Genomic DNA, 23110 nt, shown 5'->3' on the forward strand with positions numbered 1-23110 from the left:
ATACTCGAAAAGGAAACTATTACAAGCCTAGAGAAAGCTGTACCAAAGAGTTACAGTGGGTCAAATAGCCCTTTTGTGTGTCATATCATTCTATGAAGAGGTCAAAAAAGATGCTACGGAAATGCAAGTCTTTCCTCTTACTCACTGTGATGGGGCCTGAGCACCAAACTTCCACCTAGACAATTACAAACTTAGTTATTTGGACTGATCTCTACTGATTACCATATGTGACCTCAGCTGTTGCCCCTCCCCCAAGCTCAGTATCAACCCAATGCAGGATTGGTATCACTGGACTCCCCCAGTCACAGGGTCTCCAACTGATGATGGGATAACACCATGGACCATGGGTGGAGAAGCTTTTTGACAGGGTCACCATAAGGAATAGTTGGCACAGAAAAGGGTCACAATTTGTCAAGGTCAGAGATCAAAGGGCAAACAGGAAATGAACGGAAACAGTCATTGTGGGAAGTGGTGCTCACCTCAATCTGCAGATCATCATCATGGAAACTGCTGATGGGATATTTGGGATGCTGCATCATAGCCACTTGTTTGGAGCTACCATCCTCCTTGTAAAAGGTATCCTCGGAGGTCGCACGGGGATCAAACTGAACTTGCCACAACCCTATGTGTGTTGGAATGAAATACAAAATTGCTCAGTAATTCTTCCTGCTATTTTTTTCTGATCTTGAAGAAACTGGAATTATTCTTTTTGTCTGCCCTGGGGTTCTGCTTTGGGCTGCATTACAGTGCTTAATTTGGAGTTTGGTGAGAGAGGAAGTTTGGTGAAGAGAGAAGGAGTGATCCTTTCATTTTCTAGCTTTCCTCAGTTAGGAGAGCAGCAGCCATGGTAATAGGACCCTGGTGAGTATTTCTTCTGTCCTTAATATTGTCTAAACTAGAGGAAGTAAAAGTAAAGGGAGTAATTTAAGAGTAAGTCATGGCAGGGCAGCTCAACCATGTGGAATGCTCCTCCTGTGCGATGTGGAAAGTCAGGGTCACTTCCAGTGCCCAGGGTGACCACGTGTGCAGGAAGTGTCTCCAGCTGCAGCTACTCAAAACCCAGCTTTTGGAGCTGGAGCTGCAGCTGGAGTCACTGTGCAGCATCCACAGGGCTGAGATCTTCATAGATAGCATGTACAGTGAGGTGATCACACTGCTGGTAAAGAGTGCACAGGCACAAAGGGGCTGGGTGGCTGCCAGGCAGGGTAAAAATACTAGGAAGGTAGTGCAGGAGTCCCCTGTGTCCATCTCCCTCTCCAACAGATTTGCAGTTTTGGATATTGCTCTGGGAGATAGTTTCTCAGGGGAATGCAGCAAGAGCCAAGTCCATGGCACCTCAAGTAGCTCAGCTGCACAGTTGGAGAAAAAAAGAGTGGGAGAGTAATATTGATAGAATCCCCTATCCTAAGGGGAACAGATCAATGTTTCTGTGGCCAAAAATGAGATTCCAGGATGGTATGTGGCCCCCCTGGTGCCAGGGTCAAGGATGTCACTGCTCGGCTGCAGACATTCTGAAGGGGGAGGGTGAACAGCCAGAGATCGTGGTCCATATTGGTATCAACAACAGAGGTAAAAAGAGGGATGAGGTCCTGAAAGCAGAATATAGGGAGCTAGGAAATAAATTAAAAAGCAGGACCTCAAAGGTAGTAATCTCAGCATTACTCCCAGTGCCATGTGACAGCGAAATCAGGAATAGGAGAATAGACTAGATGAATGCATGGCTGGAGGGATGGTGTAGCAGGGAGGGAGTTAGATCCTGAGGCATTGGGACTGATTCTGGGGAAGATGGGACCTATACAAGCTGGACAGGTTGCACCCCAGCAGGACCGGGACCAATATTCTTGCAGGGGTATTCACTAGTACTGTGGGGGAGGGTTTAAACTAGAGTGGCAGGGAGATGGGAACCTAAGTGGGGAGACACAAGAGAGGTTAACAAAAATAGGAATGAAAGACTGAAAAGTAGAAAGCAAAATAGGAAGGCAGAGGGAACAAGGGTTAGCAGCAAATAGGGCCATAGTACAAAACACATGCGTAAGTATGTTAAAAAATCAAATCTAAAGGCACTGTATCTGAATGCATAGGGCATTCACAATAAGATAGACAAATTAACAGTGCAAATAGATGTAAATGGGTACAATATGATTGTGATTACGGAGACATGGCTGTAGGGTGACCAAGGCTGGGAACTGAATATCCAAGGGTACTTGATATTTAGGAAGGACAGGCAAAAAGGAAAATGAGGTGGTATGGCGTTGTTAGTTAAGGATGAAATTAGTACAATTGTGAGAGACAATATAGGCTCAGAAAATCTAGATATAGAATCAGTCTGGGTGGAGCTAAGAAGCAACGAGGGGTGGAAAACATTAGTGGGAGTTGTCTATAGGCCTCCAAACAGTAGTGATAAGGTAGGGCATGGCATTAAACAGGAAGTTAGAAATGCATGTAACCAGGGTGCTACAGTAATCATGGGTGACTTTAATCTAATATAGACTGGGCAAACCAAATTAGCAATAATGTTGTGGCAAATGAATTCTGGAGTGTGTATGAGATGGTTTTTTTAGACCAGTATGTCAAGGAACCAACTTGGGAGTCACATAAAGTTGCTGGAAAAAGTAGCAAGCCTGAGGATTGGGAGCAGTTTAGAATTCAGCAAAGGAGGATCAAGAGATTGATTAAGAGGGGAAAAATAGAATATGAAAGTAAATTTGCAAGGAACATAAATCAGACTGTAAAAGCTTTTATAAGTATGTAAAAAGATTAGTGAAGACAATTGTAGGTCCCTCACTGTCTGAAACGAGAGCATTTATAATAGAGAACAAGGAAATGGCAGAGCAATTAAACAACTACTTTAGTTCTGTCTTCATGGAGGAAGACACAAATAACTCCCCAGAAATGCTAGGGAACCAAGGGTCTATTGAGAAGGAGGAATTGAAGGAAATAAGTATTACTGGAACAATAATGCTGGAGGAATTAATGGAACTGAAAGCCGATAAATCCTCAGGGCCTGATAATCTACATCCCAGGGTACTAAGGGAGGTGGCCATGGAAATAGTGGATGTGTTGGTTATCATCTTCCAAAGTTCTGTAGATTCTGGAACAGTCCCAGCAGATTGGAAGTTGGCAAATGTATCCCCACTATTTAAAAAAAGGAGGAAGAAAACAATGAATTACAGACCGGTTAGCCTAATATCAGTAGTAGGGAAAATGCTACACTCTATTACAAAGGATGTGATAACAGGACACTTAGAAAAGATCAGTGAGATTAGACAAAGTCAACATGAATTTATGAAAAGGTAATCATGTTTGACAAACCTACTGGAGTATTTTGAGGATGTAACTAGTAGAATTGATAAGGGAGAACTAGTGGATGTGGCGTATTTGGATTTTCAGAAAGTCCCCCAAAGAGGTTAGTGTACAAAATTAAAGCACATGGGATCGGGGGTAACATATTGGTATGGGTTGAGAATTGGTTACCAGACCGGAAACAGAGAGTAGGAATAAATGGGTCTTTTTTGGAGTGGCAGACCGTGACTAGTGGGGTACCGCAGGGATGAGTGCTTGGGCCCCAGCTATTCACAATATAGATCAATGATTTGGATGAGGGAACCAAATGTAATATTTCCAAGTTTGTTGACGACACAAAACTTGGTGGGAGTGTGAGTGGTGAGGAGGGTGTTAAGAGGCTTCAAGGTGATTTAGACAGGTTGAGTGAGTGGGAAAATACATGGCACATGCAGTATAACATGGATAAGTGTGAAGTTATCCAATTTGTTAGGAAAAACAGAATGGCAGGGTATTATTTAAATGGCGATAGATAGGGAAATGTTGATGTACCAAGGGACTTGAGTGTCCTTGTACACCAGTCACTGAAAGCAAGCATGCAGGTGCAGCAAGCAGTTAGGAAGGCAAATGGTATGTTGGCCTTTATTGTGAGAGGACTTGAGTACAGGAGCAAGGATGTCTTACTGCAGCTGTACATGGCATTGGTGAGACCACAGCTGGAGTATTGTCTGCAGTTTTGGTCTCCTTACCTAAGAAAGGATATACTTGCCATAGAGGGAGTGCAGCGAAGGTTCACCTGACTGATTCCTGGAATGACAGGATTGTCGTATGAGGAGAGATTGGTCTAATGAGAAGGAGGAACTGAAGGAAATAAGTATTACTGGAACAATAATGCTGGCAGAATAGATGCAGGGTGATATTTCCTCTGGCTGGGGGCGGGGGGGGGTCTAGAACAAGGGGTTACAATCTCAGGATACAGGGTAGATCATTCAGGACTAAGATGAGGAGAAACTGCTTCACTCAGAGGGTGGTGAACCTGTGGGATTCTCTACCACAGAGGCCAAGTTACTGAATACATTTAAACATGAAATAAATAGATTTCTGAACTCTAAAGGCATCAAAGGGTATGGGGAGAGTGTGGAAATATGGTGTTAAGACAGAGGATCAGCCATGATCATATTGAATGGAGGAGCAGGCTCGAAGGGCTGAATGACCTACTCCTGCCCCTATTTCCTATGTTATTATGTTTCTCCTCAAGGCAGAGAAGGTGAACGGAAGAGTTAAAAATGGTGAGGGGTTTTGATCAAGTTAATAAGCAGAATCTGTTTGCATTGGGGGGGGCGGGTCAATGAGTGAATGACACAGATTTATGCTGGTTGGCAAACGACCAGATGGAAGATGAATTTATTTCACACAGTGAGCTGCTGTGATCTCAAACATACTGCCTGAAAGGGCAGTGGCAGCAGATTCAATAGCAACTTTCAAAGGGGAATTTTCCCACTAACTCAACCTGTCTAAATCGCCTTGAAGCCTCTTAACACCCACCTCAACACTCACATTCCTACCAAGCTTTGTGTCGTCAACAAATTTGGAAATATTACATTTGGTTCCCTCATCCAAATCATTGATATATATTGTGAATAGCTGGGGCCCAAGCACTGACCCCTGCGGTACCCCACTAGTCACCACCTGCCACTCTGAAAAAGTGCCTACTCTCTGTTTCCTGTCTGCTAACCAATTCTCAGTCCATGCCAATATATTACCCACAAACCCATAATTTTGCACACTAACCTCTTTCAAGTACTTGAAAGGGAAAAATTTTCAGTGTTATGGGGAGTGAGGGGGCAGTGCAATTGATTGGATAGTATTTTAAAGAGCCAGCACAAGAATAATGGGTGGAATGGCCTGCTTCTGCTGTGTATGATTCTCTAATTTTATGAGCCCTGGTCTTGGGCTGTGCATAATGGCTCACACATTGGGACTCTTGGCTGGACAATGTGTGCAATGAGAGACAGCAGAACAAAGAGTGGTCATGCTTTCAGCTGCTGAAGCCCTCACCTTTGAAATTCCTCCTTAAAACTCTCCATGTTTTCTCTCTTGGTTTTTAAGCTGCGCTTTTAAACCTCACTCTTTGAACAAGCTTATGCTCATCTGACCTAATATCGCCCATGGGGTTGGCCATGTAATTTTGCTTCAAAATGCACCTGCGAAGCTCCTTGGGATGTTTCATTACAATGAAGGTGCTATAGAAATCTCAATTTCTGTTGTTGACATAAAGTGTGAAGAAACCCTGCCTGGGGGTAGTGCCAGGGATCACACTGGACAGCGACGCCAACACAGGCAGAGGCCTCACACAGAAAAGTCTGGCCTTTGAGTCAGTGGCTAGGATATTCCGGACCCTTCCTGGCGGGACCCACTGTGGGAGAATCGTGGCCCAGGCAAAAGTCCATTGACTTTCTGCGGGACAGGATGATCCTGGCGGTGGGCGGAGCTGGAAAACCCCTCCCAGTGTGTGTGGGACCCGTACCCTAGTGAGAGTCAGTGTGTGTGGGACCCGTACCCTAGTGAGAGTCAGTGTGTGTGGGACCCGTACCCTAGTGAGAGTCAGTGTGTATGGGACCCGTACCCTAGTGAGAGTCAGTGTGTGTGGGACCCGTACCCTAGTGAGAGTCAGTGTGTGTGGAACCTGTACCCCAGTGAGAGTCAGTGTGTGTGGAAGCCGTACCCCAGTGAGAGTCATTGTATGTTGGACACGTACCCCAGTGAGAGTCAGTGTGTGTGGAAGCCGTACCCCAGTGAGAGTCATTGTATGTTGGACACGTACCCCAGTGACAGTCAGTGTGTGTGGGACCCGTAGCCCAGTGAGAGTCAATGTGTGTGGGACCCGTAGCCCAGTGAGAGTCAGTGTGTGTGGGACCCGTACCCCAGTGAGAGTCAGTGTGTGTGGGACCCGTACCCCAGTGAGAGTCAGTGTGTGTGGGACCCGTACCCCAGTGAGAGTCAGTGTGTGTGGAACCTGTACCCCAGTGAGAGTCAGTGTGTGTGGGACCCGTAGCCCAGTGAGAGTCAGTGTGTGTGGAACCTGTACCCCAGTGAGAGTCAGTGTGTGTGGAGCCCATACTCCAGTGAGTCAGTGGGCAGAATATTCTGTTGCTCCTGGGAGCATGAAGCAAAGTGGGCAAGTGTTGGAAAGTGCATCTGCTTCTCATGCATTTTCATTAAAAGGCCAGCTTTCCAGAACTAAGCTCCCTTCCCAATTAACCATCGGTGAGTGAGCAATAGGTGCTTTCGGATTTACGACTGCCTCTAAGTAGCGTGCAGCAGGCAAGGTCGTCAACTTAAATAAAAGCAAAAAACTGCGGATGCTGGAAATCCAAAACAAAAATAAAAATACCGGGAAAGACTCAGTAGGTCTGGCAGCATTTGCGGAGAGGAACACAGTTCATACGGACTTGGAACATTAACTGTGTTCCTCTCCGCAGATGCTGTCAGACCTGCTGAGTTTTTCCAGGTATTTTTAAGGTTGTCAACTGGCTGCATTTGGAGCGAGTCATCACTGTTGTATTCCTCTTTGCGGAGTGTTGTTCAATGATGTGATGATTGGGTAGTGGCTAGCTTGGGCTTTCCATCAGCTGAAATGTTCAGGGCCAGAATATGGTGACGAGATGGAACAGTGCTGTTTGGTCACAGATTACTTCATGCATACAATGATTCTGGCTCCTGGCGACTACTACTGGCTATAGCCCAGCTTAGGAGGAACTGGCAGGGCCAACTTCTTGCCCACCCCCGCAGATCTAATGAGCCTACCAGTGTGTGTGGACAGCCCCCCCACCCCCGAGCGGGAGTCACGCTCACTTTTGCTCTCGCCCCCGCCCCCCAACTTATTCTCCAGATTGGAAGACTGTGCCCAGCGTGTGTGGAGCCCGTACCCCAGGGTAAAGCCACTCCTTCAGACGGGCGGCTCAGAAAGTTAGTGACTGAATGTTTGAGGTGTGAATTGACAGCCACCCATCAATATCAAACAGGATGGAAAGGGTGCGAGTCTAGCTGTGGGATGTCGAGAATAAAACCACACGCACCTTTAAAATGGATGGCATTCAGCAGCAACAGAACAATGTTACTTGGAACCTCATTCAAAAATGTTTTAATTTTCCGGCCTGTCATCTGCTGCACCCACGAGTTGATCATGTTCGTGTCCTTGGCGCTTACACCGGTCAGAACCTGCGGCTGTGAGTTGTAGAACTTCGCCGAATCCTTGATGAACTCAGGCTTAATATGAAATCCTGTTTGAACAAAGCGAAGAGACAAACAAACCTCAGCACAAGACAGCCATGTAACAACAGCAACCTGTACTTATACAGCGTCTTTAACATCATAAAATATCCCAAAGTTCCTCACAGGAACATTGTAAAATAAAGTCTGATTTTAACGACGGAGGGGTGAAGAGTCGTTCCTTGGGGATAGAGGCGATGATGGCAGATTTGAAAGAGAAGGGGTCAGAACCTGAAGAGAGACAACTGTTTACAATATCAGCTAACACGGGGACGGGGAGGTGAAATTGGGCAGTCAGCAGTTTAGTGGGTATAGGATCGATACAGCTGGCAGCGTGTTTCATGGACAATGTGAACTCAGAAGGGGTGTAAGTGGAGAGAGGAAAGAAACTAGAGAAAGGTAGCTAAACCAGTTGTCCATCATATCCTTTCAAGTCTGTGTCATTTGGACTTGAGGGAGTGGAGATGAGGACTATACCTGGGCAAATGGCTAGGGTGAGAGAGAGTAATGGTTTTAATGGAGACTCTGAAATCGAAGGTTGTGGTGAGGGTGTGGTTGAGCAGATTGATATCTGTAGAAATGTTGTAATGAATAGAGGATCAAAAGATGGAGAGTTGGGATTTTGAGTTGTGAGTTGGGAGAGTCTTTTCCTGAGGCAGATACAGGAGGAGGTAGAGTTTGGAGGGGGAAAAGGATGCGGATGGAGAGCCATACAAGGAAGTGATCAGGAACGGCCTTAAATGTGACTGGTACAATGGGATTAGTGAGGCTAAGCAGCACACAAGGAGGCCATTTGGCCTGTTGAGTCCATGCCAGCTCTCTGCAAGACCTGCTCAGCTAGTCCCACTCCCACTAGTCCACCAGCTAGTCCCACTACACAGCCTTTCCCTGTAATCCTGAATTTTTTTTCTCCTGATAATTACCTAATTCTCATTTTAAAGCCACGATTGACTCTGCCTCCACCACACTCTCAGGCAGTGTGTTTCAGGCCCTAACCACCTGACTGACCCCGCCTCCACTACACTCTCAGGCAATGCACTCCAGACCCTGACCACTCGCTGCATAAAAAACGTTTTCCTTATGTCACCATTGCTTCTTTTGCCAATTACCTTAACTCTGTGCTCACTGCTTCTGGGTCCTTCCACTAATGGGAACAGTTTTTCCCCATCTACTCTGTCCAGACCCCTCATGATTTTGAACACCTCTATCAGATCTCCTCTCAACCTTCTCTAAGGAAAACAGTCCCAACTTCTCCAATCTATTTGTGTAAGTGAAGTTCCTCATCCTTCGAACAATTCTCGTGAATCTTTTCTGCACCCTCTCTAATGCCTTCACATCCTTCCTAAAGTGTGGCGCCCAGAACTGGACTCAGTGCCCCAGTTGAGGTCAAATCAGCGTTTCATACAAGTTTATCATGAATTGTTTTTATACTCTATGCCCCTATTTATAAAGTCCAGGACAATTTATGCTTTATTAACTAGCTTCTCTACCTGTCCTGTCACCTTTTACAATTTGTGCACCCATACCCCTGGTCCTGCAGCATCTGTAGAATTGCATCATTTAGTTTATATTGCCACTTGTCACTCTTCCTACCAAATTGTCTCACTGCACACTTTTCTGCATTAAATTTTGTCTGCCAGATAATCCGCCCATCCACCAAACTTCTTGAAGTCTATTCCTATCCTCCTCACAGCTCACAATACCTCCAAGTTTTGAGTCATCTGCAAATTTTGAAATTGTGTCTAGGAAATTAATATAGAAAAGCAGTGGTCCTGCTACCGACCCTTGGGGAACCTTGCTGTGTACCTACCTCCAGCCTGAAAAACAGCTCAGTGTTTCCTGTCACTTAGCCAATTTCACATCCATGTTACTCCTGTTCCTTTTATTCCACGGGCTATAACTTTGCTGACAAGCCTATTTTACTGTACTTTATCATATGTCTTTTGAGGACCATGTACACCACATCAATCACATTACCATCATCAATCCTCTCTACTACTTCATTGAAAAACTCAAGCAAGTTAGTTAAACATGATTTTCCCTTAACAAATCCACGCTGGCTTTCCTTAATTGACCCATATTTGTCCAAGTGAGTGTTAATGTCATGGATTATTGTTTCTAATAGCTTTCCCACCATCGAGGTTAAACTGACTGGGCTGTAAATTATCCTAAAATCCTTTTTTGCAATTTTCCAATCCTCTGGAACCACTCTACATCAATGGAAGTTTGGAAAATCATGATCAGTACCTCCGCAATTTCCACCCTTACTTCCCTCAGTATCCTTACATGCATCTCATCTGGTTCTGGTGTCTAATCAACCTTAATTACAGGCAGCCTATCTAATGTCTCTCTTTATCAATTTTTAGCCCATCCAGTGTCTCAGCTGCCTCCTCTTTCACAGTGAGAGGACAAAGTCAAGGGAGTGACTTAAAGTATGAATTGAGCTTACATACACACCTGAGCATCAGAGGATGGGAGCAATGGGAGAGGTTTCTACTGTCCGCACACTCCATCTCCTGCCCTCACAGTGCCAGAGAGTAAACATATATCCCCATTCACATAGTGCTCACTCCCCAACCCCTAACCATCCAGTCACCCACTGCCCACTCCTCAACACTCCACCCTCTCTCTTATTCCTATTCTCCACTGTGCCCACTCCCCATCCCCCACAGTGCCCACTCCCCCACTGCACCAACTCTCCACTCTCCACCCTGACTGTGCCCACTCCCCACCCTGACTGTGCCCACTCCCCATCCCCCACTGCGCCCACTCCCCACCCCCCACTGTGCCCACTTCCCACTGCACCCATCCCCCACTGCACCCATTCCCCATCCCCCACTGCACCCACTCCCCACCCCGACTGCGCCCACTCCCCACCCCGACTGTGCCTACTCCCCATCCGTCACTGTGCCCACTCCCCCATCCCCCATTGCACCAACTCTCCACTCCCCATCCGCCACTGTGCCCACTCCCCATCCGCCACTGCGCCCACTGCCCACCCCCCACTGCGCCCACTCCCCACCCCCCACTGCACCCACTCCCCATCCCCCACTCCCTCGCTGTCTGCTGCTTTGTTCTCAGGCACTCACCCTTTTTAATGTAGATGGATGATGCAATGCTTAATGCACTCCTGGTGAAGTTGTTAATGGCTGTGCAGAGAGTGTAGTGAGAGCAGTTGAGTGAGGTGAAGCGCAGGGTTTTTTCTATTTGTTTCTCTGTCCTGTTCACAGAACCTGGAACATGAACGTTGTAGAAAGAGAACTGGATTAGGCACGATTCTGATCAGTCCCAGGATACCCCTGCTCCCAGTTTCCTGTTCCATTTTTGTAATCATAGACAAACCCAGAAAGGTCCCAATTTTAAACAAAGGAACTGGAGTTGACCCTTGATCTTGTCCTGCCATTCTATCAGATCATGGTTGCTTTGGAAACTCTCCACCCACCATAAGCCTGAACTGATTCAAAACTCAGTTTCATCCTCTATCAATCCCCGTGCTCACTGACCTACACTGGGTCTTGGTTCGGCAATGCCTTGATTTAAAAATTCTCATCTTGTTTTAAAATCCCTCGCCCCTCCCTATCCCTGTAATCTCCTCCAACCCAACAACCCTCCGAGCTCTCTGCACTCCTCCAATTCTGGCCTCCTGAGCATTCGCGAGTTTAATTGCTGCATCATTGGTGACTGCCCCTTCAGTGTTATTGTATCTTAAGCCTATTTATCAGCAATCCATTTATAGAACACCTTTACCATCGTGAAACGTTGCAAAACTCTTTACAGGAACATAATCAGGGAAAATATTTACACCAAGTCAATGCAGAACTATGAGGTCAGGTTTGTCAGAGATAGATTTTAAGGAGGACACTTAGGTGAAGGAGATGGAAAGGTATAGGGATGGAATTCCAGAAGGCACAGCCACCAATGGTGAGTGATGGATTGCTTCCTCTAAATTCCTTCTCTCTCTGATCCCTGGTGTGAATTAACCTGAATGGAGTTGTTACCCAGTCTGAGTTGAGCAAGACCCAGGGCAATGCTCAGCGGGGAAATGATAATGTTTGGCTTGCTGCTCTCCTGCAAAATCTCCTTGAATAGGTCCAAGCCAAACTCAGAAATGGCGTTTCCCAAAAGCTGCATCTCTCCCGGTGATCCCGCTTGTCTGCAGTCTCCCATTGGCTCCTCTCCAGCAACATGAATGAACTGCTCAGTCAGCGGCTCAATAGATCCTGGAGACTCAGTCACACCAGAACTGTTGCCTTTTACTGGCATCTCTGCAGGAGCTGGTGCCACTGATGCTGTGTCTGGTTGCTTTGTACCAGATAGCTGGATGTCTGGTTGCTCTGGACTTGCCAACTGGATGTCTGGCTGCTCTGTGTCTGCTGACTGGCTGGAGTGCGGAGCTGAGCTCTCTGAGAGCTCAGTTGTCACTGTTTTATTCCTTTCAATGCTCATTTTATCTGTGACCTGCAGGTATAAAAAAATAATCAGTGAAACCAAGTCAAAGAGTTTGGCTGGGCAGGAATATACAGATATAAGAAAGAGAGACTTCATTTCTATAGCAATTTTCACAAGCTCACAATGTCGCAAAGCTCTTCATAGCTGAGGATGTAGGTTTGAAGTGTAGTCACCTTTGTAATGTAGTATATTGTGTTGTGCTCTATTGGGGTTTAGTCTCCTCTATCCTTTATGTGTAAGATATGCGTTTTCCTCTGGCATTTTTTGTGATATAAGCAGGACCAGCATTTATTGCCCATCCCTAATTGCCCTTGAGAAGGTGGTGGTGAGCTGCCTTCTTGAATCGCTGCAGTCCATGTGGTGTAGGTTCACCCACAGTGCTGTTAGGGAGGGAGTTCCAGGATTTTGACTCAGCGACAGTGAAGGAACAGCGATATATTTCCAAGTCAGGATGGTGAGTGACTTGGAGGGGAACTTCCAGGTGGTGGTGTTCCCATGTGCCCACTGCCCTTGTCCTTCTAGATGGTAGAGGGAGGGTTGTAAAAGGGGGATTGGTACCTGTGTTAGGAACGGTTATTAGTGTAAGATAGAATGGTTATATTACATAGAATTTACAGCAGGGAAACTGATTGTTTGGGGCCACGTTGGTATTTAATAAAACTAAAATACTGAGGATGCTGGAAATCTGAAATAAAAACAGATTTGCTGGAAATACTCAGCAGGTCTGGCAGCATCTGTAGAGAGAGATACAGAGTTAACATTTTAAGTGGAATATGACTCCATATAGGTATTTATGTTTCATGCAAGCCTCCTCCCACTCTTACTCCATCTAACCCTATCATATCTTTCTATCCCTCTCTCCCTCATGTGTTTATCCAGCTTCCCCTTAAATGTATCTATACTATTCACCTCCACCACTCCCTGTGGTAGCGAGTTCCACATTCTCGCCAATATGTAAGGGCAGGCTGTTAGTTGTGCAAGGGGGTGATAGATGTTTCACACAGTGTTGTGCACCTCCTGCACCATCAGAGTAATTGGGAGTATCAGAGAGCATGTTTACGAACAAGGTGGACAGGTGGTTGAATGAAAGGGGACTAAAGGGATTTGGGGGTGGGGCAGATGGGATTAGGGTTTTGCTCATGTAGAGGGTTAGCCAACATAAACTGGCTGGGTTGAGTGGCAAGTGAACCTTATTGTAATTGCCTTGTGAGGGAGTCTTAAATTCAGGGATATCAATATAAGATAGTGAATAACAAATCTAATCGGGAATCCGAGAGATACTTCTTTAACCAGAGAGTGGGGAGAATGTGGAACTCGCTCCCACAGGGAGTGGTTGAGGTGAACAGATTAGATACATTTAAAGGGAAGCTGGATAAACACATGGGGGAGAGAGGGATAGAAGGATATGGGGAGACGGTGAGATGGGGGGATGGGAGACTGAAGTGGAGCATAAACACCTATATGGATTAGTTGGGCCGAATAGCCTGGCTTATATTCTGTAACTCATATCATACTGGACCATGTCCTGCACAGAAGCTGGTGTTGAATATTTCTTGGTATTTATGTCCCAGCTTCCTCACTCTGTACCCCCAACATTCACCGACCAGTCACACATTGATTCAGCTGCTCATCATTCATCTCAGTGAAGTGAGAATGACTGCCCTTAACATCAAGACAGCATTTGACTGAGGGTGGCATCAAGGAGTCCTAGTAAAACTGGAATCAATGGGAATCAGGGGGAAAACTCTCTCTGTTGCTTGGAGTCATACCTAGCACAAAGGAAGATGGTTGGGGCTGTTGAAGGTCAATCATCCCAGTTCCAGGACATCTCTGCAGGAGTTCCTCAGGGTAGTGTCCTCAGCCCAATCATCTTCAGCTGCTTCATCAATGACCTTTCTTCTATCATAAGGTCAGAAGTGAAGATGTTCGCTGATAATTGCACGATGTTCAGCACCATTCACAACTTTTCAGATACTGAAGCAGTCCATGTCCAAATGCAGCAAGACCTGGACAATATCCAGACTTGGGCTGACAAGTGACAAGTAACATTCATGCCACACAAGTGCCAGGCAATGACCATCTCCAATCTAACCATCTAACCATCATCCCTTGACATTCAATGGCATTACCATCACTGAATCCCCCATTGTAAACATCCTGGGGGTTACCATTGATCAGGAACTAAACTGGACCAGCCATATAAATACTGTGGCTACAAGAGCAGGTCAGAGGTTAGGATTCCTGCAGTGAGTCACTCACCTCCTGACAGCCCAAATCCTGTCCACCATCTACAAGGCACAAGTCAGGAGTGTGATGGAAAACTCCCCACTTGCCTGGAAGAGTGCAGCTCTAACAACACTCAACAAACTTGACACCATCCAGGACAAAGCAGCCTGTTTGATTGGCATCACATCCACAAACATTCACTCCCTCTACCACCAATGCACAGTAGCAGCAGTGTGTACCATCTACAAGATGCACTGCAGAAACTCACCAAGGCTTCTTAAACAGCACCTTCCAAACCCATGACCACTACCATGTATAAGGAGAAGGGCACCAGACACATGGGAACACCACCACCGGGAAGTTGCTCTCCAAGTCACTCACCATCCTGACTTGGAAACATATCACCGTTCCTTCACTGTCGCTGGGTCAAAATCCTGGAACTCCCTCCCTAACAGCACTGTGGGCGAACCTACACCACGTGGACTGCAGCGGTTCAAGAAGGCAGCTCACCACCACCTTCTCAAGGGCAACTAAGGATGGGCAATAAATGCTGGCCTAGCCAGCAAAGCCCACATCCCATAATCCAATTTATAAAAAAAGTTCCAGTTTATAACTGGTGAAAGCAGCAGAATTCACATCACCTGTTGTAGTGGAATGCTGCTTTGGAGAGGAATGAGACTGATCACATGTTGCTCAGCTGATGTTTTGTCCATGATCGCTGTCTGAAACCAGAGAAACACATCAAGAAAATCCCAGACCATAATGCAAAACAGGGAGGTGAGGGGGTTGCTCAGGAAAATGTGAGGGAGCAGAGGGGGATGTGGAGCAGAGTGAAGAGGTGAGGAGGAGGGGAGGAGATGGGAGAATGAGGAGGAACAGAAGGGAGGAGGGAGGAAAAGGCAGCAATGGATCCAATAACATTCATTGCCAAAAAACAATATACCATCTACTGGGACATTCATCAGCATGTAGTGATTGATCTTGAGAACACCAGAGGTAACGGTGCAGGGACTGGAAGAGAAGCCATTGCAAGTGATTCTCTGGCTATGATTAGACAAGAATGGACCCAGGTGAGAGCAATCCCATCCAGCTGGATGATGTTGGAGAGGCGTTGGAGGAAGATGGTGTGGTGACTGTGTCAAAGGTTGCAGACTGGTCAAGAAGGACAAGGAGGGAAAGTTTACCTTTGTCACAGTCACAAAGGATGTCATTTGTGACTTTGCTAAGAGCAGTTTCGGAAACCTGATTGGAGCGATTAAACGCGGAGTTCCAGGAATGGTGGGAATGGATTTGGGAGGTGACGACACATTCAAGGACTGTGGTGGAAATGGAGCTGGGAGATGGGATGGGAGTCTGCAAGGACGATGGGGTCAAGTGTTGGTTTTTGAGCAGAGGGGTGATGATGACAGATTTAAAGGAGAGACGGACAACATCTGAACAAAGAAACCCGTCACTAATATCAGGTAACGTGGGGAGCAGGGGGGGAAGTTGGGTGATCAGAAGTTTAGTGGAAATAAGTGGCAAAGCGGTATTATAGCTGGACTAGTAATCCAGAGAACCAGGGTAATTCTCTCGGGACTCAGGTGCGAATCTCACCACGGCAGATGGTGAAATTTGAATCCAATATAAATCTGGGATTATAAGTCTGATGATGACCATGAAGCCATTGCCAATTGTTGTTGATTGTTGATTCTCTAATGTGAAGGAAATCTGCCATCCTTACCTGGTCTGGCCTACATGTATACTATACAGACTCTTAAATGCCCTCTGAACAAGGGCATTTAGGGATGGGTAATAAATGCTGGCCTAACCAGTGATGCCCGCATCCCATGAACGAATAAAAATAAGTATCGATAGGAGTGACCACCGCATAGTTGTTGTGGAGACGAAGTCCCACCTTCACATTGAGGACACCCTCCATCGTGTTGTGTGGCACTTTCACCATGCTAAATAGGATGTTTTGAACAGATCTTGCAACTCAAGACTGGGTATCCATGAGGCGCTGTGGACCATCAGCAGCAGCAGAATTGTATTCGAACGCAATCTATAACCGCATGGCCCGGCATATCCCCTACTCTACCATTACCATCAAGCCAGGGATCAACCCTGGTTCAATGAAGAGCGCAGGAGGGCATGCCAGGAGCAGCACCAGGCATACATAAAAATGAGGTGTCAACCTGGTGAAGCTATAACACAGGACTACATGCATGCCAAACAGCATAAGCAGCAAGTGACAGACAGAGCTAAGCAATTCCGCAACTAATGGATCAGCTCTAAGATCTGCAGTCCTGCCACATCCAGTCGTGAATGGTGGTAGACGATTAAACAACTCACTGGAGGAGGGGGCTCCACAAATATCCCCATTCTCTATGATGGGGGAATCCAGCAAATCAGTGCAAAATATAAGGCTGAAGCATTTGCTGCAATCTTCAATAGTACTGGGACATTCAGTCCTGTTACACACACACAGTTAGTGCTGGGACATTCAGTCCTGTTACACACACACAGTCAGTGCTGGGATTTGTGCTCCAGAACTTGCCACGCCCTGAGCCGAGGTGTTCTAGTACAGCTAGAATGGAGTTATCTATCTAGCTCTGTGGAAAATTGCCCAGATATGACCTGTACACAAAATGCAGGACAAATCCAACATGTCCTGTTCTACGCATACAGTCAGTGCTGGGACACTCAGTCCTGTTACACACACGCAGTCAGTGCTAGGATACTGAGTCCTGTTATACACCCACAGTCAGTGCTGGGACACTCAATCCTGTTGCACACACAGTCAGTGCTGGGACACTCTGTCCTGTTATACAGACACAGTCAATTCTGGGACACTCAATCCTATTTTTCCCACCGTCAGTGCTGGGACACAGAGCCCTGCTATACACACAGTCAGTAATATCAGCCCCACTGCTCCCCATGCTACAACAAATGTGAAAAGTTTGAAGAAACCACCAGATTGCCACAATTCTACCTAATTGTTTGGTTTAGGTGAACAGAATACAAGCACCATGTTTGTAAACTTAATAAATGAATAAATGTTTATTGAACAAATTACCTTTAACCAGTGGCAAAAGAAAGACATATGAACTGCTAATTTCTAGCTCTATATAGTCTAAACTCTACCCCCTTCTTAAATCCCTATACTCATACATACAAGACACATAAGACACACAAAAATATGGATTTTAAGGGTGGGATAAAACAGTTCAATAGCACCAATTCTGGAGAACAGGATTCAATGGGTTGATTTTGATCGATGTCATTCAAATTCCTTTCAGTTCTTTGTTAATGACACAAGGTGATCTTCCAGCACTTTCAGTCTTTATTTCACTGGTTGAGAACTTGCCTTTCAATGTTTCCAAAGGTGATTTTCCCCTTTGCCTCTTGCCAGGGGTTTTCAGGGAGATAGCACGTTATAGAGATATAAGGGGAAAAAACCAACGAGCTATTATTGTAGAATTACTGGAATCTTCCATACACAGGAGAAAGAAGTGTTAGGTCTTGTTCCATGCAGGCTGGGGGCTTTTCTGCTGCCTTGCTTCTCACAGAAAACCTGATCATCTAGTCAGGCGCCAATTAATTGCTGCTGTCAGGCAGCTCCCTTGGTCCTGGACTCCTTTCCTGCACCATCCTGTCTTTTATGGCACACACTGTTCCAGGACAGCAACATTGTATATATCTCTCATCCTGATCAAGTGGACATGTCCTTCAAATTGTAGCCATTGTAATTTTAATCCACAGTCCAATAGAAAATAAAAAGATATGTTCTTTAATCCACAGTCCAATTAGAAAATAAAAAGATATGTTCTTTCCATGCCTCTACCCTTAAAAGAGATGAAACGCCATTTAAAAAATGCATTTTATCACAAGGTATGTGACAACATGAACAACAAACCATAAGACTTACTTTCATTCATCCTTCCTTCCCCTTACACAATCTTATACAATTACCCCTTTAACTTATTTTAGTATTTTACACCTGGGACAATGCATCTGTGATCACATTATCTTTGCTGTCAATGTGAACAATCTTTACATTGAATGGTTGAAACAATAGACTCCATCTAAACAGTCTCGCATTTCGAATTTTAAATTTTTCAATGATCACCAGTGGATTATGGTCAGTGTAGATTAGTGTTTCTTTGCTATCGTGTCGGACATAAATTTCAAAGTGTTCAAGAGACCAACAATAATACTAGAGTTTCTTTCTCTGCTGTACAGTACTTCCTCTAAATATGAGCGCACACTGTCTAACTATCCCAGTATTGTCACATTGGCTTGTTGAATTGTAGGACTAAGCACTAAGATAAAGGCAAAATACAGGGGATGATGGAAATCTGAAACAAAAACAAAAAATGCTGGAAAAAACTCAGCGGGTCTGACAGCATCTGTGGAGAGAAAGATAGGGCAGAAGAAAAGTCCGAAGAAGAGTCATATGGACTCGACATGCTAAGCCTGTCTTTCTCTCCACAGATGCTGTCAGACCTGCTGAGTTTTTCGAGCACTTTTTGTTTTTGTTTCGCATTGGGCACTGCCTATTTCTCCTTCTATCTTACTCTTACTGTCTCTGTCATCCTCCATTACTCCTACCTTCTGGCACACTTGCTCTTTCCCATCATCTTCTTTGCGATGATATTGCTTCAACATGTTTATGTGACATAACCGTTTCTTCTTTCTACACTCAGGAGTATCTATCAGATAAGTCACTTTACTAACTCTCCTAACTATCTTGTAGGGGCCGCTGAATTTCACTTTCAGGGGTTCACCCTGCAAAGATAATAATATCGATACTTCATCTCCTGCTTGGAACGTTCTAGTTGTAGCATGTTTGTCTGCCCATTCGTTCATGTTGGCTTGGGAAATTTTTAAGTGCCCTCATGCTACTTTACATGCTCCTGTGAGAAACATGGACATGATTAATTGAAGGATTCATCATTCTGCTTTAGGAACTTTTCCTCAATCACTTTTAATGGGCCTCTTATTTCATGACCATAGATCAATTCAAATGGACTAAATCCAGTCAGTTCATTCCGAGAATCTCAAGCAGCAAATAATAAGAAATCTAATCCTTTGTCCCAATCCTTTGAATAGTCATAGAAATTGATCTTAATCATGGTTTTGAGTGCCTGGTGGTATCTCTCTAAAGATTCCTGTGTCTGTGGGTGATAGGTGGTAGACTTTATTTATTTGATACCCAAACTGCTGATTATGTCCTGGAAAATTTTAGACATGAGGTTATGACCTTGGTCAGATTGCATTTCAATTGGTAGGCCATAACGAGTGAAAAACTGAGTTAACTTTTCCACTACTACCTTAGCTGTAATTGTCCCGGAAGAAATAGCTTCTGTTATCAGGTTGTCATATCTATGATTTTAGGGATATACTGATGTCCTGTTTTTGTTTTGGGTAATGATCCTACACAATCTACTAATACCCAACTAAATGGTTCTTCAAAAACTGGTATAGCTGTTAAAGGTACTGGTTTGATTACATGTTGAGGTTTACCTACTACTTGACACGTATGACACATTTTACAAAATTGCACTACATCCTTATGAAGTCTTGGCCAGGTATAATGCCTGTTTATTGATGCTTGGGTTTTCCGTATTCCTACATTCCTGCCATAGGAATTTCATGTGTTACTCACAATATCTCCTTATGAAAGTTGGACATTACCATTATCTGATGAACAACGGTCCATTCCTCACCCACAGATCTGTGAGGGTGTCTCCACTTCCTCATCAGAACTCTGTTTTAAGGTAATAGCACTCTGGAACTCCTTCAGCCTCAGCTTCATTGTGAGCTGATTGTGCTAACTTGTTTAACTCTGGATCTGCTGCCTGAGCCTCAATTAATGAAGACATGCCATACACTTGCTTTGAATTATCCTCATCCTTAAAGAAAGTTTCAGCTACTCCAACATCTGCCCCTGGTATTACTTTGAGTTCTGGTGATGGACTTTGTTTAGCCATTGCTCTGGTCACCACACATGATGAAAAAATACCAGGAATCTGTTCTTGTAGCTGTTCCGTCTCTTTAGCCTCTCTCGGACTTTCCGTAATTATGGGCGAAGCTATAACCTTCACTCCTGCCAAATCATTCCCCAGGAGTAAATCAACTCCATCCATGGGTAATTTCTTAACCACTCCTACAATCAACGTTCCAAACAACAAATTATATTCCAATTTGTACGATGGAACCGGCTTGTACTCAGCACTTATCCTGTTTACCAATACTTTACTCTCTGAAGGGAAAACTTGGTCTTTTTCCAGAAAAAGAGTATGAGTAGCTCTTGTGTCCCTTAATATAGTTATGGGTTTAGCAGCATCATTTGATGAAAAAGGGTTATCTTCCCTTTAGACAAAAACCCTTTAAATCTCTCATCTACTTTATTTGCTTCACCTGCCTTCACAGCGATGGTTACCTCCAGATCCTTATTTGTAGTTAAAGCTACAATGTGATCTGTGGCATTTTTTTTTAGAGTTCCCTTTTTTGACTCACTTGGCTCACTTATATTCCTTTCACTCTCCCACTTTCTATTCTTTTCCAATTTATAGGGCTAATGGAAAAAAGGGTTTAGTTTTATGGATCAGCTCATAGTCGTCAACCATTACTGCTGCCTGTCTAGCAGTTGCAACTCTTTGGTCTTCAACATGGATTCTTATTACAGAATGTAAGGAGTTTTAAATTCTTCCAGGAAAATGGTCTCTCTGAGGTAGTTTCAATTCCCAATGCACGTATCCACCTGTCAAAACTACTTTGTTTAATCCTTTCAAATTCAAAGTAAGTTTGCCCAGGCTGTTTCCTTAAATTTGGAAACTTTTGTCTGTATGCATCAGGAATCAACTCATATGCACTCAAGATGGCCTATTTCACCACATCAGGATCCTGAGAAACCTCCTCTGACAGTGAAGCATAAATTTCCTGTGCTCTACCTGTCAACTTGCTCTGCATGGGCAATGTCCAGTTTTCCTTTGGCCAGTTCATCTGTTTAGCTATCTTCTCAAATGAAATAAAGAATGATTTAACATCCCTTTCCCCAAAACTTGGAAGATCCTGCACAAATTTAAACATCTCTCTACAGGGTTCCGTTCTGGAAATAAGTCCTGCCTCACCTACTGGTGTCTCTTTTTTAACTGTCTGCATTTTAATGTGGAATTCTCTCTCTCTTTTTCTCTTCCCCCTTTTCCAACTTCATCATTTCTAACTCTCTTTGAAATGTCCTTTCTCCTTCCTTTTCTGCTGCCTCCAGTTCCATTTTTGCTATTTGCAACTGAATTTGAGCCCATTCCAATGAACCACCCCTTGGAGAACTCAGTCTCTGGGGTATTCCTTCTAATTTCAAATGCTGTGCCATCTCTTCGATTATCTCTGCCTTCCTTGCTTGGGCAGGCAATCCTACTCTTAATTTACTTGCCAATTCGATTAACCTGGCTTTTGGGGTCCTTTGTAAAATCATCAGGAACATCTCTTCCACTTAATGGAAAGCTTTGCCAGTTTCCAGTGCCATCTTATTTTTGACAGTACAAACCTGGTGTTTCCTTTTAGCTTTTTACTCACTAAATCTACATCCAAATCGTCGCTGTCTTTTGTTCCACAATATCCCAGACCCGAGCCCCTAAATTTTGTCAGGACTCACTGGGGGACAGTGCGCTGTAATATCAAGCCCCACTGCTCCCCGAGCCATGACAAATGTGAAAAGTTTGGCCAAACTACCAGATTGCCCCAATTCTACCTAACTGTTTAATTTAGGTTAACAGAATACAAGCACCAGGTTTGTAAACTAAATAGGTAAATAACTGTTTATTGAACAAATTGTCTGTATCCAGTGGCAAAGGGAAGAAATATAAACTGCTAATTTCTACCTCTATAACCTAAACTCTACTCTTCTTAAATCCCCATACACACACATACAAGACACATAAGACACACAAAAATATGGATTTTAAGGGTGGGATAAAACAGTTCAATAGCACCAATTCTGGAGAACAGGATTCGATGGGTTGATTTGGATCGATGTCATTCAAATTCCTTTCAGTTCTTATTGATGACATGACGTGGTCTTCCAGCACTTTCAGTATTTAGTTCACTGGTTGAGCACTTGCCTTTCAATGTCTAACAGTCCTTTTTCCCTTTGCCTCTTCACATGGGGTTTTCAGAGAGATAGAGCAGGTTATAGAGATATGAGTAGAAAAGCCAGCTACCTGTTATTGTAGAATTACTGGAATCTCCCACACACAGGTGGAAGAGGTTTTAGGTCATATTCCTTTCAGGCTAGGAACTATTCTGCTGCCCTGCTTGTCACACAAAACTTGCTCACCTGGTCAGGAGCCAATTAAACGCTGTTGTCAGGCAGCTCCATTGGTCCAGGACTCCTTTCCGGCACCATCCTGTCTTTCATAGCACACTCTGTTCCAGGACTGCAACATTGTATATATCTCTCATCCTATTCCAATGGACATGTCTTTCACACCGTAGCCATTATAATTTTAAGCCACAGTCCAACAGAAAAGAAAAAGACATGTTCTTTACAACAGTCCAACAGAAATAAAAGAAATGTTCCATACATCTTATACACACATAGTCAGTGCTGGGACACCATGTCCTGTTATTCACACGCAGTCAGTACTGGGACACTCAGTCCTTTTATACACACACAGTCAGTGCAGGGGCACTCAGTCCTGTTATACACAAAGTCAGTTCTGGGACACTCAGATAAAAACAACAAACTGCGGATGCTGGAAATCCAAAACAAAAACAGAATTACCTGGAAAAACTCAGCAGATCTGGCAGCATTGGCGGAGAAGAAAAGAGTTGACGTTTCGAGTCCTCATGACCCTTCAGCAGAACTGAAGGGAACAGAGTTCTGCTGAAGGGT

The 23110-nt window shown here is 44.6% G+C and overlaps 1 protein-coding gene across 1 annotated transcript in view; it reads right to left on the minus strand.

Annotated features, from left to right (window-relative positions):
- Positions 1 to 23110, minus strand: part of serpinf2b (serpin peptidase inhibitor, clade F (alpha-2 antiplasmin, pigment epithelium derived factor), member 2b) — an 83022-nt gene that overhangs the window by 13340 nt on the left and 46572 nt on the right. The window contains exons 4-8 of the mRNA XM_041198164.1: positions 14871 to 14951; positions 11553 to 12012; positions 10644 to 10787; positions 7362 to 7565; positions 480 to 622 (exon numbers count right to left, since the gene is read on the minus strand). Of these exons, the coding sequence (XP_041054098.1) occupies positions 480 to 622; positions 7362 to 7565; positions 10644 to 10787; positions 11553 to 12012; positions 14871 to 14951 (1032 nt within the window). The remainder of the gene's footprint in view (positions 1 to 479; positions 623 to 7361; positions 7566 to 10643; positions 10788 to 11552; positions 12013 to 14870; positions 14952 to 23110) is intronic.

This window comes from Carcharodon carcharias, chromosome 10 (genome assembly GCF_017639515.1).
Source record: "Carcharodon carcharias isolate sCarCar2 chromosome 10, sCarCar2.pri, whole genome shotgun sequence".
In the NCBI taxonomy this organism is placed as follows: Eukaryota; Metazoa; Chordata; class Chondrichthyes; order Lamniformes; family Lamnidae; genus Carcharodon; species Carcharodon carcharias.